The sequence below is a fragment of the Sciurus vulgaris genome (assembly GCF_902686455.1).
Source record: "Sciurus vulgaris genome assembly, chromosome: 14".
In the NCBI taxonomy this organism is placed as follows: domain Eukaryota; kingdom Metazoa; phylum Chordata; class Mammalia; order Rodentia; family Sciuridae; genus Sciurus; species Sciurus vulgaris.
Genome location: NC_136475.1, coordinates 16,515,395 through 16,538,012, shown reverse-complemented (window position 1 = coordinate 16,538,012; position 22,618 = coordinate 16,515,395). Strand labels below are relative to the sequence as shown.

Genomic DNA, 22,618 nt, shown 5'->3' with positions numbered 1-22,618 from the left:
GCGTTCAGGAAGGCTTGGGAGGGCAGTGGTTAATGGTTTATCACAGAGGAAAGAACAAAGACCGACTGTCAGAGGAATGTGTAACTGTGGCCTCTTCCAGTAATGTCTCTGCTGGGAAAAGCTTTGGCCAAAGATGCTCAATTTTATGGAGAGCCTATTTCCTTTGCCAGAGGAAAGGTCAGTTCCCACAATGACTGGCTACACTGTGAAGGAGAACTTGGTTAATTAGCCGAACAATGGAACCTGAATCTCAGCTTAAAGTGAAGGTTTCCCTAATGGAATCTCTTTTCCTTACATCTGTCTCAGAAAGAATAAAGGAGACCATTCCTGTGATTATTTCTCCCCTCCAGACCATATCAGCATCTCTGGGTAAGGCATATAAAATCTGTACAACCCACCATCCTACAGCGGGGCCTGAAATCACAATGTCAGGGGCTTGGGACCCTTTTGTCTGCTGAACACGCCATACCTGTCCCTGTGGGTGCAGTGTGCCTGAGCAGAGACCTTAGAACCCAGTGTGGGGCTGAGATGACAAATGGGAGGGGACTTTTTTTGTTGATAGAAATGACATTATTTGAAAGCAAGGATACCTCATTTCATGAATATCCTACTTACAAAAATTTAAATGTAGCAAGCGAAACATTTTGCCAGGTGTTATTAATTGTAGGAAAAGATTAACAACATAAAACCCTTACATAGCCTCACCTTTAGTATATTTAAATAACTCACATTACCAAAATATGGCTGATCTCTCTGAGAGTCCACTGGTTAGGTGGAGTCAGCAGTGACCAGAGATAGTTTAGTGTTACTGCAATAGCTATCAGCGGGTTGAATGGTATGTTGAAGATGGTCAGCAAAGTTCCTATCTTTCACCCCAATTTGGCATAGGCTGTCCAGGCTGGCACACTTGCTAGTCAGTCCACGGTAGTAGCCAGTGAAGGTGCATAGGTGGGCTGTACTAACAGCCTTCGATGAGATGGTGGGGAGGGATTGCTGTGCATTGAGCATCTACTGTGTCTAATGGGATCCATTTAATCCCGACATCCTCTCTGTGAGAAGGGTTAGTTCTCCCATTTTTCATGAGGAAGAACCACTCACGGGGACATGGCAGCTTAGTGAGGTTCAAAAAGCCACACTCAGGGGCAGGTTGGCTACAGATTGAGGTCTGTGTGTCAATACACATGCCCTTTTGTGCGTCTGTGTCTATACAATGGACTTGTAGGCCTGACGCTTCTTTATGAATCCCTGGCTACAGAGTCCTTTTGAAACTGTTTTTTCACTTCTGTTTGGCATTGGGTTTGAGTATTCAATTTTAATGGGAGGCCACAGAGGAGGGGGGCTCTTGAGCAGTTGCTGAGACGGCTGCTGGCTGCTACATGAAGCCACCGTGACTCTGGAAACAAGTAGGAAACCAGGGTAGTGGGGACACTGGTTGGTGCCCCCTGGATCCCAGTGCCCCAGCTCCTGTTCCCCTGCTGAGTGAAACCCAGTTCCCAACCAACTGCATGGTGCAGTCACTGCACTGGATTTAGGCCCTGCCATGCTGGGGGAAGTGTTTAAAGTCATTGGGTGACAAAGAATGGAGGAGAGAAGTGATTCTGAGTCTGAAGTGGGGTTGGGTGCATTACAAGACATCCCACAGGAGACAAATTCCCGGGAAGACGAAGCGCGCGGGTAGGACTTACTCTTTCCCTTCTCTTCCTCTTTGGTGACTTGGAAAGAGGCAGCAGGGTGGGGGTGGGAGGTGGGGTCCAGCACCATCACATTACATAACTGTAGAGGGCGCTGTTCTTAGAAAGTGAAGTTGGATTTTAGAGGGTTAATCCTAAATGACAGCCACCTTGGAGTTCCCAGGGGAAATATTCAGCTGAGAGCAGCAGTGGGCAGAGAGAAAGAATCTGCACATGGATCTGGATTTTTTGGGATCCATTGTGGAAGAAGGCACGGTTGAATTCAGAATGTCCCATAGCAGTGCAGTGGACGTGGCGAAGCCAAGCTGAGTATTAAATTTTAAAGCTCTATGTGAACAGAATCATTTGGGGAAACTAATTTTCCTTCTAGAAAAGAACTGGCCAGTGAGGGGTGTTTGAGAAGATAGGGAGGGGGTCCCCTGCTTAGGCTTGTGGGTAGAGGTGAGGAGCCACCTTCGCCTGTGCCGGGTGCTGATGCTGGATGCATGTGTCTTGCTGAACACAGGGTCACGACTGACAATCCCGTGTAAGGTGTTTCTGGGAGCCGGCACACCTATGACCACCCTGCTGTGGTGGACAGCCAACAGCACCCAAATAGACAGCGCCTACCCAGGAGGCCGTGTGACTGAGGGGCCGCAGCAGTAAGTGGGTGAGGGTCTTCCCTTGCGAGACCCCCGTAGTCTTCCCTCTTCCTTCTGGAGACAATGTCACATTCAGCTTATCAATATGATGCACATATCACAGTAAAAGTAACTTTGGGGGAGGTTTCACACTGTTGAGTTTTAGGATTTTAAAGTTTCGGTTTTGCTAAAATTTATCTTGAGAATCACACTTTTTCTAGAGTTGAGTTTCAGTTGACTAGTTGGTATGGCTATTGCGTTTTGTGGCTGTTTAAAGATTTATGTCTTGATTTTTGCAGGCTTGAAAAATATTTTGGAGTTAATACATTTCCCTTTCCCACTCAGCAACCTCACTCTCAAATGTCTTCATAAATCCCGACAGAGGCTGAGACCTAGCTCCAGTGTCTGCATTAGTGCCTCTTCTTCTTGCTGGGGCAATCATAGGCTGCCACAGTCTCTAAGGAAATAAAAGAAAGAATGCTGTCATCATAAACCTTCATCTCCAGAAAATGTTTTCTCACTCTGAAACTAGAACCACTGGAATTCATAAATGGGAGGCATTTGTGTGTGAGGACAGGAGGCCATTCAATGTTCCAGATCATGAAGTGTTTTTTAATTTCTAGTTTGGATACTTGGAATTGGCCCGGACTTTTGCTTGCTTTTGTCTTTTTTTTTTTTTTTTTTTTTGAAAGATGTATTTAAAAAGTTCTTTCGGAATGTGATTTAGTAGATAAAAATGTTGTGGATTCGCGTAATGGTTGGCTTGCGTGTCCTTGTTGTGGAAAACTTGGCCACGACTGAATGCCCTGTGCCTCCCACTCATACTATTCATTAACTTAAAGGAACACATTTGTCTTCTGGATAAGACAGAAGCAGTCCCCGTGGGTCCATTCCACCGGGTTTTTATTCATATGAACAGATAGCAGTGAAATGTCTTCAGCTTCCGCTCGTTATAAATGGCAGATATCCTGACTAGAGCTCTTCTGCTCTGTGGTCTGCAGTCCTTCGACCTGGACTTGAGTTTCCAGAGTGAGAGTTGGCCATAGAAAAGAGGAGGTGATAGAATTCTAGAGTCGCCCTCCTCTTCAATATGTGAAAACTTTATTGGTGAGAGAGTCAAGGTCCCCCTACACGACAGGATCTTTGTTTATCAAGGGTCTTTTAGAATAAAAATTTTGACTGGGCACCATGGACACACCTGTAATCCTAGTGGTTTGGGAGGCTGAGGCAGGAGGATCATAAGTTTAAGGCCAGCCTCAGTAATTTAGTGACACTGTCTCAAAATTAAAAAAAATAAGATGATAAGGGCCAGGGATGTAGGTCAGTGGTAGAGCACTCTTGGGTTCAATCCCTAGTACCAGAAAAAAAAAAAAAAAATTCATTATCCAAACCAAAATGAGAATGTAAGTTGTCAGTCTAACAAATGTGCCGTGACAGTGACCAACATCTTCCATGATACTCTGACCTTCTGGAAGAGGCTTAGAAACTTTCCTTGATAGGGATGGGGCTGCAGCTCAGTGGCAGAGAGCTTGCCTTGCATGTGTGAGGCACTGGGTTCGATCCTTAGCACCACATAAAGATAAACAAATAAAATAAAATAAAGGCATGCTGTCCATCTACAACTACCAAAAAAAAAAAAAAAAAAAAAAAAAAAAAGAGAGAGAAAGAAAAAAAAGAAAAAGAAATTCTCCCAGATAATTATGATGAAAAATTCTCCTAATTATGAAATTTTAAATCAATTTAGGTACAATGGGTGCTTCTAAATTGAGAATATTTAGATGTCTATGTTTATATCGTGTGTAAGTGAATATTTTCTTACCCAGGGAATATTCAGAAAACAATGAAAACTACATTGAAGTGCCACTGATTTTTAATCCAGTCCTAAGAGAGGATTTGAATACAGATTTTAAATGTGTTGTCCATAATACTCTGGGTTTTCAGACACTACGTACCACAGTCAAAGAAGGTATGTATACTGGGGACAGAGGAAGAAACAAGTTGAATGTTCTATGAATGCTGGACAAAGCTATGGGTTCTCCTTGGGTGTTCCTCTTGCATTGCCTCCTAGGGGAACACAGAAAGCAAATCTCCCATTTTTGATTTTTTGGTATGATAGAGACTGGACATTGGGGATCATACTCAAATACAAAGTTTAAATAGCAAAATAAGTTTTGGAAAACATCACTCTGTGATGAACTTTTAGCTACCTGGTGTCCTCATGTGGTTCTGCCTTGGATCACCAGGATCGGCTATCCTTACATAGCTTCTAGAAGAGGGTGGATCATTCTTTATCTTGAAGTTGAAAAACTCCAACCTACAAAAGCTGGAGACTGGAAGATACCAGGGTTCAAGGTGGCTATCAGTTCAAGGCCACCAGGTAATAAGGAGTACAAACAAGGCTGTAGCCAAATCAACCCGGTGTCCACTTTAGGACATTGAAAAAAGGAAAGCAAGTCCCTCCTGTCATCAGTTTTGACTAATTTTTTTTTCTTTTTTGAACATTTAAATATTGAGCAGGAAAGGGAGGTGCAGACAATGTAGTCTCTGTTGTCAGACTGAAAAGACAACAGCCTCTAGCCAAAAGCCATCCTAGCCGGAATCTCAATGATGCTTGCACATGTCCACATCTCACTAGGTGGAAATTGTTGGACATAATTTAATTTGGAAAATTAAAGTTGATGATTTGTCCAAGTTTCAGGAGAGGGGTCAACACCCAGAACAGTTTTTCCCAGCTCTCCGCACTACCAGCACCACACCACCTGAGCCGCTAGTTAAATACAGATCCCTGGACGCTGCCCAGGTGTTCCCAGATGCGTTTTCCTGGTGGGCATTCGAAGGCAGTAACTTCTCAAGCTCCTTGCATGTTGCAGTTGGAGAATCAGGACATGTGTGTGAAGCATGGTGTTTCTGATCATTTTCATGATGAGCAGGCTGGCAGCGAAGACAGTGAGATCGTCACTGTATGGATTTGGACATGGGGATCCCATTACAAAGCAGCTTCCTCCCTTTGGGGATCAGGCTAGTGAGCCAAAGGAATCCATACTTGTCTGGTCCTGATACTGGGAGCCTTTAACATTTTCTGTTTTTATTTTTAATTTTTTTTATTAGTTCTAACATGACAGCAGAATGCGTTTCGATTCATTGTACATGAATGGAGTACAACTTTCATTTCTCTGGTTGTACACGATACAGAGTCACAGCATTTGTGTACTTACACGTAAATAGGGTAATAATGTCCGCCTCATTCCACACTCTTTCCTTTCCCATACCCCCCCCCTCCCCTCACTCCTTTAACATTTTCCATTACAAGAGCCCTGTGACTGTGTGTCTTTTGCTGGCACAGGCTTAGCCTTTCCTAAGGACTGAGAAGCAAACTCAGCTGACTGCTGAGAAAATCACAAGCTTCATTGATTTCAGTCTGCGTGAAATCTGAAGGTATAGGAATCCTCTGGAGAATCAGGTTGAGAGTGTGTTGATTCCTGAATGTCTAACCAGACTGTGGCAAATAAAAGCTTTAAAAGGTGAATTTTTGGCCTCGAAAGCAACATGTTTAATAACACCCTATTCCCATATTTGCCATTTAACTGTTTGTTTACAGTCTCTTCCTATATTTCTGTAACCCAGAGAGATGCCAAGAAATAGAATATGCAGCCATGATCTTGGCATCAAGGACCTTGACTCTAAGTTTGTTTTCCTTTGTTTCCTTAGTAAATCCTCACGATTCCCATGCTCATTGGAAAAGGGCAGATAGTCCTATGGCCAAGTCGCCAATGGCTAACTGAGGTGTAAACAGACAGCATCTTAAGTGCACTCTGTCCACGGGGCCCCTTGGCACCGACCCCTGCTTGGCGATGCTCTTGATAACAGATCTCTTCTCACTGTGATCATTTCTCTGCTGCCACCGCTGTCATTCTCACACGTCCCTGACCTTGGGGTGAGGAACCCACTTTCTGGAAACCAATGCGCACGTACCCCTTCCCGCCTCCCCTGTAAGCCTGCGCCCTCCTCCTGTTTTGCAGGGAGACTCAGCTTCGTCCTGATGTGCCTCTGCTTTCCCCACAGCTTCCTCCACGTTCTCCTGGGGCATTGCTCTGGCCCCCCTGTCGCTGGTCGTCTTGGTTTTGGGGGGCATATGGATGTACAAGCGGTGTAAACACAGAGCCAAGGAAGCAGATGGGCTGACGGCACTGAAGACTGGCTACTGAGGCTCCCGGTCCCATCCCGGGCAGTCAAGGGCGTGAGAATGCGATCCGGACACTGCCCTCCTCCTCCTCCTCCTTTTTTATTTTTAAACATTTTTTTTTAATTGGTTCTTTGTAGTTATATATGACAGTAGAATCCATTTTGATATAATTGTAAAAGCATGGAATATGGCTTGTTCTAATTGAGTCCCCAGCGCCTCTCCTTGCTCTTCCCTCCCCGACCAGTTCCCTTCCCTCTACTGATCTTCCTGCCGTTTACCCATAGTTAGTTTTTTAAATTAATTTCGTGTGGAGGTACACGGTGGTGAGATTCCCCGCGGTGGCTTCATACATCTACACAGGAATGTTAGGTCAGATTCCTTCCACTGTCTTCCCTTCTCCGGTCTCCCGCCCTTCCCTTTCTCTGGCTGTGCCTTTTCGAGGGACTCTTCTCTTCTTCAGTTGTTTAACAAAGCTGCTGTGCCAGAAGTAAAGGGTTGAAGTCTTGTCGTCCTTATTTTTCTGAAAATCAGTGACAGGAGCAAATGTGCATATGGGTGGGTGTGGATAACTTTCTGCTCCTTGTGAGCAACTGTTTTGAAAAACGAGGCGTGGAAAACCTCTCAATGAATTTTGAAACTCATCTGTTCACTCAACCAAGTACATATGAAAGTTTGTCTAGCCTGCCTGGAAGGTGGTGTAGGTACATAGTTAACAGTTTGCCATTCAGAGGACCAAGTTTTGTTTTGATTCTGGCAGGGATGACTTAGAAATGCCCAAGCAGAAGAATCGATTTGAGTCAGTGAATTTTTTTGGAAAAGATGATCCTAAAATAGCCATTAACCAAGAATTAGGATGATCAGAAAAAGACACCAGCTGGAGCATATTAGCAAATGGAGAAACGGACCCAACTTCATAACTACACTTCTGAAAACAAGAGATAATTACATGCAAATTGGAAAAATAGAATCAGAGCCTCTTTTATATCCAAAGAGTTACAGATGGATAAAGGAATTGAATCAAAACCAAAACAAATGGCAGGAAGATCGACCAGGCTGGCTCCTTCCCCTATTTGGCACTCTGTTTAAATGTGACCTTCTCAGAGGCTCTTCTGTCCCTTCATGTTGCTTTGTGCCTTTGTAGCTCTTCCCACCAGACCTCCTGTTGTTTGTGTGCCTGCTCATTTCCTGTCTGTGTGGAAGACCGAAGGGAAGATCCACCAGGGCAGAGATGTCATTTTGACTATAGGCGAATCCCCAGTCCTGTAAAGGTGGCATTTTGTGAAAATTTATAAACAAAAAGAGGATGAACTCTCTCATGTTCACTCCTCCTAAAAGAACTGAGAGAGTAAAGATTGATCGACTTGATTACAATATCTGCACAATAAAATAGTGAAGATAAAATCTGGATGAAATCATGTCAGATAAATTAAAGAATTAATAACTTGAACACAAAGTTTCATGAAAGGCATCTTTCTTTGTCTATTTGGGCTGCTACAATCAAATACCAGAAATTGGATGGCTTATGAAGAACAGAAATTTAATTCTCACATTTCAGAAGGTGAAGAAGTCCAGGATCAAGATACCAGCAGACTGGATGTCTGGCGAGAGCGGCTTCCTGGTTTGCAGAAGGCTGCCATCCTGATTTGGTCACCTCCCAGGGGCCCCATCACCCACTACCACCCCATAGGGTTTAAGGTTTCCAAATACAAATTTGAGGAAGTCACAGTCTGTAGCTCATCATCATACTGGATGGAGAATGTGAGTAGGACCACATGGAAAAATGAAAATCAGAGACGCAAGTTAAAGCAGCTGAGATACCAAGGGTTCAAGAGTGAGATCTGGGCTGTTCGGAAGCCGTCACTCTTACACCCTGCAATTCAGCTTATAATTTGGTCCTGGGAAATAAAAAGGCCATCTGGATCAAGCCTGAAGCCCTGGGGCCAAATCACACCCACTTGTAAGTGCCAAGTATCTTCCTCTCTTCTCCTCTCTGCTCAGTTACGTCAAGTTGGCAATTAAAAATCCACCGTCGTCAGAGCCTTTCCCCATAAAAATTGGCAAATGGCAGAGATCGGCACTCTCCTCCTCAGTGCACTGCTACGAGAATCAGACCAGGGCGGAAGAGATGCCCAGGAGTTTAGCTTAAGGAAGAATCTCATGAAAGAAAATGGCTAGATATATGAACTCATTTAGTGAAAGCCATTATTTGGATGGATGCTATTATCAGTTATAACTGTCAGACTGTGAGACAAATATTATGTCAAGGGACAGCAATGCATTGTTTCATGCAGGATCCATGATACAGTAATAGTGAACTTCGCATGTAGACAAACAGGAAAGTTAGAAAGAAGGACTTCCAAGAGACTTCCTGGGTTCAAGTCCAAGTGCTGCCTGGGTGTGGTTTGGGGGCAAGTCCTTTTATCTCAGAGTTCATCAATATTGTCGTCTGAAAAATGGGGATGATCACAGCGATTGCTTTGACTATTGAGCTCTATTTTACATTTTCGTAATCTTTCCTTTAAAAATTTTTAATGGTAGTAAAGTATTTCATAATGAAAGACACAGTAGGAACAGACAAAAATTTAGAAAAGTTGTTTAGACTGAGTGTGGATAAACTGCAGCCTGTGGGCCAAATCGGATCTGCTCTCTGTTTTTGTAAATCGCAAGTTATTAGAAGAGAGCTACTGCCAGTTGTTTATGTGCTGTCTTTGACTGTTTTTACAGAGTAGTTGAGAAAGCAAAGCCTAAAATATCAACTCCCTGGCCTGTGACAGAAAAAAACCTCCCCTGGTTCAGACTAAGGAAACCTTTTTGACCTTGGTTGTTGCATTTCCCCCTCATTATCGCCTCTTCTTTCCTTCTCCTATTTTCTAAGAAGTAGGAAGAGGAGGCAGAGGCCTTTGATCATCTAATCAAAGAAGGATTTTCCCACGAGAGGCAGGAAATAAGGTTCATGATGGAAGGACAGGAGAGGACTTCACAGACTGCCTCTGAGTCTGCAGGTTGGGTACCACGCGATGCTTTTCTCTTTTCCTTCCTGGGACTCCTCCAGGGCTCTCTGGAGTTCCTTCCCTACCTGCAGATTTTGGCAGTTTGAGCCAGAAAAGAAGCTGACTGCAGCCAGAAAGAACTGCCAACGACTTCTCAGAACCTCCGTTGGCAGCCTGGGTCTGTATTGCTCCTCCCCATTGGGTTCAGAAGCGGGGACCATGCTGTGTAGGAAAGCTTGACAGAGCAGGGAGTACTGAAAACCGGATTTGTGCTCAGACTATGGAATAAGTGCGATACTGGGGTTGACACAATTTTTAAAAAGAGTTGCATCTAAGAGACATGCTGGATTATTAATGGGATGTCACCTGAGATAGGATTCAAAATTATCCAGTGCTGGGCGGAAGAGTAGATGAAATAAGATTGGCCCGGTGTTGATAACCATTGATACCCATGGTGACTACTCTGGGCACTCTCTACTTTTGTGTGTGTTTGAAAATTTCCTTAGTAAAAAGTAAACTGCGATGTAGGAACACCCCATGTGAACAGGGTACAGGAACTGCAGCAAAATAGGACAATGATTTTATAGTGTTAAATAAACTACTGTAATAAATAAACTGCTTGCAACAATGTGAATGGACTTTAGAACTACGTTATTGAGTCACTAATTCCCAGAAATGTTTGCTTATAGCTCGATGCTCTTTCACATAAACTAAGCATTCTCTCTGCGCGTGCACGCGCGAGCACACACACACACACACACACACACACACATCTATGGTTAAAGTTGTGTCAATACATTAAATACATTAAAGTTGTGTGTGTGGATAGTGATTATGTCAGGCAACAGCCAGGGGACAAGAGAAGAACCTGGAATGGCATAAGTAGATGTAAGTTACATAGGGTTCTTGGTCTCATGTTGGGCAGAGAATTATTATTGTTTAACTTATTATCAAATAAACAGATTAAGAAACAGGTCATTCAGGGACCATTGGAGAATGTGCATCTTGAATTGAGGATTATGATTAACCTAACTCTCTGCATCCGGGTCCACGTTAAGCGAACAAGTTGGCTTGTTTTGTTGTCGTTTTGGTACTGAGGATTGAACCCAGGGGCACTTAACCACTGAGCAACATCCCCAGCCCTTTTAAAAATATTTTATTTAGAGACAGGGTTGCTCAGGACCTAGCTACATTGCTGAAGCTGGCTTTGAACTCACCATCCTCCTGCCTCAGCCTCCTGAGTTGCTGGGATTACAGGCATAGGCCACTGTACCCAGCAAATTGGCTTCTTAATGTGACTCATCTCATCTCTCCTAGGTTGGTTCTATTGTTCTAAGCTTCAGAAGGTGGATTGTGCAACTGTTCCTCTATGAAAGATGGAGGGCAGCAGGGAGACAGATGTGGAAACTTGACACTTTTTGCACTGCCTCTGGGAAATCAGGCAAGCCTTAGGTGATAAGATGCCACCTCTCAACACTATCGGAGGATGGCAGTGGATAGCAGCAACAGGCACAAAAAATTACTTATGCACTAAAGGTTAATTGGATGTCTCTAGTATTTCAAATATTTGTGAGGGACTATAGGGATTTTATAAAGCAGAGTGGGATGTACAGTTCCGGTAAGATTCTCAAAGCAGGAATTTTCTTGCTCACTCACACAACCCCAGCTGTGGGCACTGGTAGAAGGCCATTCCAGAATGTCTGCTGAGCGGATTAAGTGGTGTCTTCCTTGGCTTTTCCGGGCCTGTGTGAACAAATGGGGTCCCATTAACAGCACTCAGCTGAATTCCCCTTTAGCTCCCGCTGCAAGCTTGCACCAGTTTTCACCATGCCTCCTGCCAAGAGCTTGCCTTGTTTTCCTGTACGTGTGGACTCCGCCCATGAGCATCTGCCATGCATGCCACTTATTCAGGGCTACTTGTTACTGTTGTTGGGCTCCAAGAAATCACGGTCATCCCGCAAGGGCACACTGCCTTGGGCGTCTGGAGGACAAGCTGTCCACTGCCACCCTGTGCACTCAGGGAAGCGCCCCTTCCATGGCTCATGCGGCTGGCCAGGCTCCAAAGCAGAGGTTGTATGTTATTCCCGCTTTCCCGCGGGGCTCGGCCACCAGTGCGTCCCCCTCCCTGGCACGCTTGCAAAACCACTTCCTCACTAAGCAAAGAGAAACAAAGCCTCCGGCCAAAAGACTCCTACTGCTCACTGGTTCTTCAAAGACTGCTCAGTCTACAGTCAACAGGTCCCTGAGGGAGGCCTGGCCGCTGGGGCCTGGTGCAATGCAGCTAGCTGCAAAGACTGGGGGAGAGAAAGTTTCAGATGAAAAGAAAAATTGGGAGGACAAAAAAAAGCAAGAATGAAGAATGAAGAATGTTATTGTCTGCCCTGTGCTAGATTTTACCCAACTTAATGCTAAAAATAAAGTTTAGCAGGCAAGTATCATACCCCACATTCTCAAGATAAGGAAACGGAGGCTCATTTAGTTTAACTATTACTTACATCTTTAGACAGTGCAGCTCAGAGGAGTGGTAGCAGTGGTAGCAGAAACCCAATCTCAGGATTGAACACAGCTGGAGAACAGCTGGGCCCTAGCAGGGGCTGGACTGAGTCAAGGTTACAGCAGGAAGGAGCAGAGTAAATATTTGCTTTCTCAGGAGAAACCTGGTTCCCAAGAAGAGCTAAACTACAGACCTTCAGTCCCCAGACTCACCAGAAGATGTGCCTGGTGTGTGGAAGCTGTGAGGGGACCAGATTGACTCTAACCTGGTCCCTCCCCAGGGAAGGAAGCAGCAGAAGTGGGACCCAGTGTCCCTCTTTCCCACAGTGTTTCCCCGGGGTTTCTTCTCTCAACCTCTGGCACCCGCAAACCAGTCCATGGTCCACCAAGCCTTGCTTGTTTCACTGGCTTGATGAGCTGTCCATCAAAACAGTCCTGCTGCTGGACCTTCCTGAGCCTGCTTTCCTGGGGAAATACAGGTGTGATTCCCTGAATCTTTCTGAGCCCTCAGGGGGATAATGTTGATTTAGCCCCAAGAAAGCTCAAAAATGGTTCAGAACTGTATGCAAATTAAATCAGTTTCAAAACTGTGCGGTCCCTAAGGCTGACAGTTCACCTTGTCGCATTTCCTATTGCAAATTGCTGTCTTAAAATATAGGCGCTATTACTGTGCAGATATGGCGAGGCCAACAGATCAAGCGACAACTGCATTAGAGGAAATACAGTATTATACTCCTGGAGCCCAAGAGGAGGGGGCATGGGAAGCATGAGGCTTGTCTGGGAGGCAGAGGGAGCCAGGGGAAGGTTTCTCTGGGGAGAGGGGTGAGGCAGAGAGGCAAGATATGATTGGCTAGTTTGAATTATCAGTGAGCTCTGGAGAAGGGCTCTCCCCAGCTGGGCGTGTGCATAGGGATCAGAGTGTGAGAGTTCCACAGAGCAGCAGGGGAGGGGCAGGCCCTTAGGCTTGCTTGTTTCCAGGTGTGTAACTGTCAGAAACACGCAGTCAACACAGCTTCATCCAGCACAGCACAGCAGCAGTTTTGTGAGGAAATTAAATCACCCAAAGAAAAGAAAGATCTAACAAAGTACATGCTCCCAATATTACCAATATTATTTTTTTAAACAAGAATACCAAGGATCCTTTATTAATCACAGTAAAGCAGCCACCATAACACCTTGCAAGTATGAACAGCAAAAAAAAACAAAACAAAAAAAAAAAAACAAAAAAAAACCAAACTAACTCCAATTAGAATGGCTATTATCAAGAACACAAGCAATAATAAGTGTTGGTGAGGATGTGGGGAAAAGGTACACTCATACATTGCTGGTGGAGTTGCAAATTGGTGCAGCCACTCTGGAAAGCAGTGTGGTGATTCCTCAGAAAACTTGGAATGGACCCACCATTTGACCCAGGCTATCCCACTCCTTGGATTATACCTAAAGAACTTAAAATCAGCATACTACAATAACGCAGCCACATCAATGTTTATAGCAGCTCATTCACAATAGCTAGATTGTGGAGCCAAGTGAGATGCCCTTCAATTGATGAATGGATAAAGAAACTGTGATATATATATATGAATGAATATTATTCAGCCATAAAGAATAATAAAAGCATGACATTTACTGGTAAGTGGATGAAGTTGGAAAATATCATGCTAAGTGAAATAGGCCCAAGTCCCCAAAACCAAGACAATGTTTTCTCTGATAAGTGGATGATGATATATAACAAGGGGTGGGGATGGTGGGGGAAGAGAAGAATGAAGGAACTTTGGATAGTGTAGAGGAAAATGGGGTGGGCGGGGAGGGGGATGGAAAGATAGTAGAATGAAACAGTGTTACCCTATGTATAGTTTGATTATATGAATGGTGTGAATCTACATTGCGAATAATCATAGAAATGAAAAGTTGTGCCCCATTTGAATCAAAATGCAGTCTGTAAAAATAAAAAAAAAATATATATATATAATAAAAAAAGGTTAGTGTTGCATTGAAACGTGGCTTAGCAATATCCAAAAGGGATGTAAAACCAATCTCAAAAACCTTGAAAATAAAATCTTTGTTCCCCCCTCCACAATTCTTTCTTGCAGAACTCTAGCGAGAGGGCACTGCAGGGAAGGGTGTGGCACCTTGGGGCCTTGGGCACTGAGTTGGCCTCTCGCACGTCTGCTTTTGGGGAGTTCCAGGTGTTAATGTAAGGTGAGCACAGCTCTGACCCATCTGCACTACGTTTTAAACACGCCGTTTCTAGGCTCTGGAGTGGATTCCCCAGGACCCTGTATGAGTGCTGACACTGGCCACCTCAGAGCCCTGAGGGTATCCGAGGGAAGATGGAGACCATCCCAGCTGCTGGTTCTCTGCATTTGGACCCCACGCCTTAAGTATCAGCACCCCCAGGAACTCAGTAGACATGATGGGCCTGTTGATCAGAGACCTAGGGGTGATCCAGGGTCTGTAGTTCAACAAGTTTTTTGGGTGATTCCCCACGTACAAAGCTGAGCACCGTTGCTCTTGTGGCTAGTCTAGAATCCATGAACCAAGAATGTAAGCCATTTTGGGCCATGAGCCTAACAGGAGTTGGCGAAAGCACAATGCTCGTTGGATCCGGGGGAAATTCCACCCACACATCTTACATCTCACTCCAGTATCTGGGACTGCACTTTCCTGACTAATGCAGACATCTTCAGGGGTATTGCTCATTGTGCAGGCTCTGGCCCCTTTTTGGGTGACTTTCTTCTCATCCAGCGTATTTGGATTTCTCATAACGATTTTTCCTGAGAATGCTCATTTCAGTCCTGTGGTCAGCAGTGACCATGGTCTCCTCCTCCAGAACTTTCTAGACCTCTGCACCTTTCCCAAGGAAAGGGCTCTTTCCTAGCCCCACTCTGGCTGCACAGTTGCCCTCAGCAGGTCACCCGCACTGCCTGCACCCGAGATCCCAGTGAGAACTGCCCAGTCAGGACGTGCTGGCAGCACAGGATTTTTCTTCAGCTTCTGAATGTTCAAGAAGCTCTGCTGTGTTTCTCTGTTCTTCAAGTGGAGGGATGGACCTGGAGTGAATGGGTAATGGTTAAGTGGGAGGTGCCCAGCACTGGCTGCAGACTGGGACCATCTGGGGAGATGGAAGCCACCTGGCCGGTGTCTGGGCCTCCCCTAGGCATTCGGCTGAGAGTGGTCTGGGCTGTGGAAGTTGCCAGAGTTGTGCAGGTGATTCCAATGGGATCAAATCCCTGGTGTAACCTCTGGTTGTCCAACAATTGTACTACGATTTTTGTTGCTGTTCTTCCTGCCCAATTCTCCATTATTACAACAGAGTTTCTTCCCTAGAAAGTAGGATCAGAAGAGATGGTTGGGCTGTGGTCAAAACGTTTGAGTGCTACTGGTCTATCCTGTTGGAGGCCAGGCCCAGGGAATGGAACCAGAATCTTTTGAAGCTGTGGTTCAAGCCCTCATTTCCTGTCTGGCATAGTCTCATTCTATGGCTGGTGGGACATTTGTATGAGTACACAATAGACTAGCAGTTGTCCAAAAGGTTTTCAAAAAAGAGGAGGAGGTCCTTGTAGCCTGGTACACAATAGGTGACCAACTAACGCTCACTGCATGTACACATGCATGAATGAGTGAATGAATGAATGACTTGAGCATGAAAGAGGGGCAGCAAGAGGAAGAATGTCCTCATCGACTGCTGGCTTTCCTACAACTGGCTTTGTTTGCATTTTTTCCTGCTCTCTAAATCCTATTTTCTCGAGGACTCTGTTCACATGCCACCACCACTACACACCCTTTTTCACACATTGGAATAATCTTTCCAGTTCCGAAATTTCCAGCACCTCATCTGGGTCTTTATTCTAGCATTTAGTCCTTTCTACTTCCTGTGACGGCCAATTGCATTTTCCTCTTTTCCCTCTGGCTAGACTTTGAGAGTCTTGAGGGCAGGTTCAAGATCTGATTGCTCTTCATGTCTCCAAAGGATGCTAAGATATCAGAGGGGAAAAGCATGTGGTGGACTTGTGCAAAGCCTCTGAGGAGGAAGGCTCACAACCGTGAATAAGCCCTGAACGGCCGAAGAAGGGCACCAAGACATAGATGGGCGATGAAGAGAGCAAACTTCCTCTGGCCCTCTGCCCCTAACTGAGGGGACTTGCCGGAATCACAGGTCCCTGATAAAGGATGCAGCCGCTAGGGAGGAGTGGGATCTGCTGAGCCAATCAGATCCTCCCCTGGGACTCTGAACACTCTACAGTCTGCCACTAGAGGGAGCCAAAGTGGAGAGATGCTGAAGCCAAGGAGTGTGCAGGGTAAGGGGTATTTTCAGGGTCACAGGTGAAGTTCTCACATACACCGGTTTCACTGTTGCCTTCAGTCACAGTCCCATTTCGGGTTATGTGCAGCCCAGCATCACACTCTCCTTAGCCTGGAACCAGCATCCTCCCTGGTCCTGCCTCCACGTTGGCTGCCCCCTCCTGCCCCTCCCGTGGGAGCCCACACCTGATCAACTTCTGCTTCCGACTTTTTAATAAATGCCAAATGCCCCAAACTCCTTAATTAAGATGTAGAGACCTTTTCTAGTCTGCTTACTGAGCTCAGGTGTCTTGTCTACTCTGTCTCCTTTTAGGATGCGAGCTGTAGGAGGGCAGGGCTTTGTATCTGTTTGATTCACTACTGTTCTTTCAGCTTCCAGAAGAGGGGGCTTGGCATATAGTAGGTACACAGCAAATACTGATTGAATGAATGGATGAATGTTTTGCTCTGTGGCTTCCAGTCCCACCGGTTCTCCTACCCTCTCCTAGCCCACAGCTAGCCACACGGTAGCACTTGCAGTTCCCCTAAGCCTCTATCCTTTCTTGTGTTGGAGCCTTGGCATGCCCTGTCTCCTGGGCTTGGAAACTCCTTCCTTCTGTCCAATTGGCCGAATCCTCCTTCCTGTTCAGGTCTTCCCTGGAAGTCTTTCCTGAGTCCCCAAACTGGCAGGGAGGACCCTCTTACTGGACTCCGGAACACTGGGTGTCCATCGCAGTTGGAATAAATGTTATTGAGTCAATAGGCCAGCCTCTAAGTACTTATAAAAAAATTTTTTTTTTTTGGTACTGGGGATTTAGCCCAGGGGCGTTTAACCACTGAGCCACATCCCCAGTCCTTTTCATATTTTATTTAGGGACAGGGTTTTGCTAAGTTGCTTAGGACCTTGCTAAGTTGCTGAGGCTGGCTTTGAATTTGCGATCCTCTTGCCTCAGCCTCCCAAGTTGCTGGGAATATAGGCGTGCGCCACCGTGCCCAGCTCTAAGAAAAAATTTTAAACAAGATCTCATTCATTTATCCAAGCCATTAATGATTCCCCTAATTTGTATGTGGAGAAATGGGGGGTTTGAAGGCTTCAGTAACTTGCCTCAGTTACAAAGCTAGTAGTGGGCAGAGGCAGGTCTTGGAACTTAATTCCAAGGAGGGCTAACCAGGAGGTTTTTCCTTGTAATCAAGAGTAGACTTGAAATCTATTCCAGTAATCATTCCCTCTTCTTCAGAATTCAGAGTCTTCTCTCTTCAACATCTAACACTGACAGACTCTGCCAGCTGCATCTTTAGCTTCTTTATTTTATTGTAAGAAGTGCACTCAAAATCTCCCCTTTATGTTTTAGACTTAAGATATCTGTCAGAGCCAGGTGTGGTATGCATGCCAGTAATCCCAGTGGCTCGGGTGGCTAAGCAGGAGGATCGCAAGTTCAAAGCCAGCCTTAGCAACTTAGTGAGGTCCTAAGCAACATAAAGAGATCCTGTCTCAAAATTAAAAATAAAATAAAATAAAATAAAGTGCCGGGGATGTGGCTTAATGGTAAAGCACCCCTGGGTTCAATCCCTGGTACCAAAAGAAAAAAAAAAAAAAAAGAAAGAAAGAAAGCTATCTGTGAGCAAAGAAGGGGAAGCCAGGGAGTCTGGTATGAGCAGGAAGGGAGACTTTTCCCGGTTACCACTATCAAGCTCTAAATGTTTTCTGTTCTCTGGACTCAGATTTTCCTGTTTAGAAAGGTCTGAACATGTATCACAGTTGGACAGAGAGTACTTGCTGAGTCTTGACTACATAGAGGCCTGTGATTAAATAATTTCAGACTCTAATGAAAATATTTTTAGAATAAACTCCTTTGGGAGTCCTATCAAGTGCTGAGTACACTTTTTCGGTAAGCACTTGGACTTGCCCTGTCTTTCTGAGTCAGCTTGTGCTCAGCAGAGTTCATCCTGAGGAAACTCGGGAGACTTATCTTCAAAGTAGAAAGCCTGGGTTGATTTCAGACATCTCCTGGAGATAAAGGATCCAGATAAGAGGGCTCTGGGGTGGCCGGTGCTTTTTGTTTATTTATAGAGATATATATATTTCCCCTCTTCATTTAGCTCTTTAAATAAAAATTTCCTGTAATATACTTAAAATAGTGATCTTTCAAAAGAGAAAATTCATGAAGGGGTTGCTGTCAGTGCCCATGTTTCCCACCATCCCCTAAATACAGAGCATCTGGTGGTGGCGTGGGGGTGAGATAGGTTGGCCTGGCCTCTTGACTTCTCCATGCTGACTGACATCACTGTCACCATATTAAGTCCCAATTCTTCAACAGCCCAGAGGAGATTCTCTGTTACTTCCTGCATAGAAGCAGATGACTTTCGAATGACATCCACTAAACACCCCCATGAGTAAGACACTGCACTTAGTGGGGGCTTGGAAGGAAGCACACGAGTGGGTCGTGCAGTACTTTTCTGCCCTCCAGGAGCTCATGAGATTAGAGCTGGCAGGACATTTCCACAGGTTGAGTGTGCTTTCCCTGGCTGCACCAGCTTGTGGTGCCTGAGGCACAGGGCAACACAGATGTCAACCAAAAGTCTTCTTTAGCTGTAGATCTGTATCAACTGGGGATGCATTTGGCTGCAAGGAATAGTCAAGAACCAACGGAGAGTTGGTGAAACAAAACTGAGTGCTTATTTTTTTCACATTACCAGAGGTACAAAGGCCCAGCAGCTCAATTATGTCGGAGTCATGCCGCCTTTCTCACAGACCCCTGCAGACTTCTGCTTCTGTCTCATTGATCAGAACTGTCCCCACAAGCCTAAGAAAGTCATAATCCAACTTCGTGCACTCCATTTTCTACCTCAATGCCTTTTCTGAGGGTTTTCTTTTCTGTTATTAAAGTCCCCATTTCCTAGAAATCTAGCAAAATATTTCTGTGGCTGATCTGAAGACAGCAGGTGTGGCTTGCAGCATGTGGCTACCAGCAAGTGCCTCTGCTCACACCCGCGTCAGGGAGCCTCACTCCTGGCTCTCCGCCTGACTTCCCCTCTCCTGAAACTACTTCTTTGCCCAGTGGGAACATTGTTTTTAGGGTTATAGGACAGCTAGAGGTCCCTGATTTGGAGGAGGGGATGAATTTGGGGCATGGTTAGAAGTCAGGCCCTATGTGCGATTGAACAATTCTAGAGAATTTAGACAGACGGAAACCAGATGGGCCGACTCAGACATGCCTGAATTCTTGTTGACCACAGAGTATGTAGCGTTTTATGCTGGGATTGGGAAGGAAGAAAAGAAGGAAGGACGGAGGGAAAGAGAGAGGGAAGGAGGAAGAAAGGGGAGAGGAAAAAGAGGAGGGAAAGAAGGAAGGGAGGGAGGGGAAGAGAGAAGGGAAAGGGGGAGGGAGGAAGGAAGAGAGGAAAAGACATTTAAAACATTTAAACTGCACTAGAGAGAGAGAGGGAAACAAAGAAGGGGGAGGGGGAGAGAGAAGAGAGAACACAGAAAATACCCAACGAGCTCCAATATCGGAACTGGACTAGAGAGGAGACTCTGGTGAATCCAAGTTCCCACAATGCACTGTGGGAGCACCCAGGGGGTTCCCAGGTGCTTGTCTGTCAGCTGGAGGGAGGTAGGTAAAGAGGGGGAAAGAGCATCTGGACTCTGCTTATTTGTTCGTTTATTCATGCAGCAAGTATAATTTTTTTCCTTTTTCGTCTCCCTGCCCTGTGGGAGCTTAATTTTCACAGAGAAGACAGAGGTGATATAATGAGCCTAATATCATATACACCTGTGGAAAGCAGGGAATTCCACCCCCGGGAGGCCAGAGGAGGCTGTTTAAGGAAGGGTGAGAGTTGCACACAGGGAGGTGGGGGGACGGCTCCTCCTTAGGAGAAACAGATGGAGCAGCAGCGGGCTGGCTGGGCGTGGGAGAGATGGGCGAAAAGAGCACAGAATGAGCAGAGATGGGGGCAACTAGGTACCCGCCATTTTTCCATTTTCTGAACTTGTGTTATGCTTAGAACAATCCTGTAAAGTTGGAATTCCCTCGGTTTGGGTTCCTTTGCAAGTAAATCCTGACACAAAGACTTGGAGGAAAGTAGTCTGTGGGGATGCAATTCCAGTTGGCAGAAGCGAGGGAGACTAGGGGGTGGGCCAGGAATTAAGGAAACACCAAGTGAAGGTGGGTTATGGAGGTCCTGACCACAGCCAAAGGAGCTGTCGTCCAGAGGGATCTCCTGGAAAGCACCTTGGGCCTCCATGTCTGTGGGTCCACATCCCAAATTCAACCCACCACAGGTAAAACTGTGTTGGTCTATGATGGCTGCATCTGTACAGACCACGTATAATTTTTATTGTTATCATCAACCCATAAACAATGTAGTGTAACAACTGTCGACATAACGTGCGCTGCAAGGTAATCTAGAGATGATATAAAGCACACAGGAGGATGTGTATAGGTCATACACACCATTATGCAATTTTATAGAAGGGACATGAGCATCTGTGAAATTTGGTGTCTGTGGGGAAGGGGATTGTGGTATTGTGAAACCAATTTCTAGCAGATACTGAGGGATATCTATATATGAAGGTCTCCCATAATTTTTTTTTCTTGAAACAATGGACAAGAGCAAAGGGTTTATGGGTTGGGATATAGCTCAGTGGGTAGAGTTCATGCCTAGCATGCATAAGGGCCTGGGTTCAATTCCAAGCAACACACACACACACACACACACACACATACACACCCACACACTCACACACACACACTCAAAGTGAAGGCCAAAGGCCCTTGAGATATTTGCCACGGGTGTTATGTTAATTTTAAAGCTGAGGATCAAAATTTTCAACCCCTTGTTCAAATTTACATGGCCAGTAGATGACAGAGCAGGGATCTGGACCAAGGTATTGTGGTGGCAAAACTCGTCCTTGTTCTTACCATCATACTTTGCTGGCCTCATCATTATATATTAAAATTTACAATTATAAAAATGTAATGAATTACAAAGATTATTATTATCAATGTTTGCATGGTATTTTCATAGTCATCATGCATTCATCCAGCCCTAAAAATAATGTGAAATTTCTGATTCTGTTATAGTGCCTAACAAAAGGTATCACATTATTGGTTTGGAGTGAAGAGTTGACATTGTCCTGTGGAGATTTAATCCAAGCATTAGACAGGAAAGGGGATTTTGATGGGGCCTGTAGATCTAAAAGCAGATTAAAGATGTCCACAAATCCCATTGAGTCTAAATCTCCTTCCCCTAAATCTAGGCTGGCATTAACAACTTGCATGATCAATCAAAGATTGGGACAGAGTGACTTTCGGGAACTTCCAAGCTTTGCTGATAGGAATCCCTGTGGTTTGGAACTGGGCCTCGTGTATGGACAACTTGCTTTTGGTGTTATGTGTGGTCATTGAAGATGCCAAAGAGTCAGCCTCCATGCTAGAGGCCCAGGTCAGTGCTGTGGTTGAGCTGGTGTCAGCTGAGCCCTGCTTTCCAAATGTTCCCACGAAGTGCCAGATGTAGGTGAGGTGTTCTAGACCAGGCCATGTTCCAGCTGTGTACTATGACATACTCTCCATTGATGTCACACGAAGCAGATGAATTATGTGGACTGACCCCTGCCCAAATCGCAGACCCACAAAATTCTGAGATAAAGCCACACACTTGTTAAGAGTCTAGTGAGGGGGGCAGCTAATCAACAAAACCTGACTGGAATATAGCCACCACTATTTCCTCTATTCGTTGCAGTACTGCCCTTCTTCGTAGGATATAGTCGTATTACCATCTTCAATTTTAGGCCAAAAAGTTAGGTTGAAACTTAGTTATTTGAACTAAGTTCTGTTATTTCTGATATAGGTACATTTGGTCATTATTGGGAAGTCTGGAAATCTCATTTTTCTCTCTGTTAATCAAGTCTGGAGTTTATTTTGCTTTGCTTTTTATTTTTTACTTTTTCACATTTCTAGGGATTGAACCCAGGGCATCTTGCATGCCAGCCAAGCGCTCTCCCGCTGAACTACATCCCCAGTCTCATGCCTTGGAATTCTGGATCAAGTATGGGAAGAACCTGCACCCAGTAGTTCTCGTAATTCTCACTACTGAATTTTAAGTCGGGGGCACGAGTCTTAAGAATTCATTTATGAACATTAGCATATGAAACCGTCAACACTATACTTATCGTGAGCAGCTTTCCATGAGGGCTTGGTACCTAAAGCAGTAATTATGGGTGTGATTTCTGAGACAAAGCAAAGCAGAAAGTAGAACACAAACTTGCGGGAATGCCCCAGAGAAAGAGCGAGAAAGTCAGAAGAGACTGGGCTGGGTGCTCGGGAAGCGGGGGTGGCTAGTAGAGCTGGGGAGGCGGGG

The 22,618-nt window shown here is 45.1% G+C and overlaps 1 protein-coding gene across 1 annotated transcript in view; it reads left to right on the top strand.

Moving 5' to 3' along the window:
- The window catches only part of IL1R2 (interleukin 1 receptor type 2), a 40,553-nt gene extending 30,435 nt beyond the window's left edge, over nt 1-10,118 (top strand). Inside the window, exons 6-9 of the mRNA XM_079110777.1 lie at nt 307-369; nt 2,197-2,332; nt 4,135-4,277; nt 6,374-10,118. Of these exons, the coding sequence (XP_078966903.1) occupies nt 307-369; nt 2,197-2,332; nt 4,135-4,277; nt 6,374-6,516 (485 nt within the window). The 3' untranslated portion in view covers nt 6,517-10,118. The remainder of the gene's footprint in view (nt 1-306; nt 370-2,196; nt 2,333-4,134; nt 4,278-6,373) is intronic.
- Nucleotides 10,119-22,618: the final 12,500 nt, after the last annotated feature.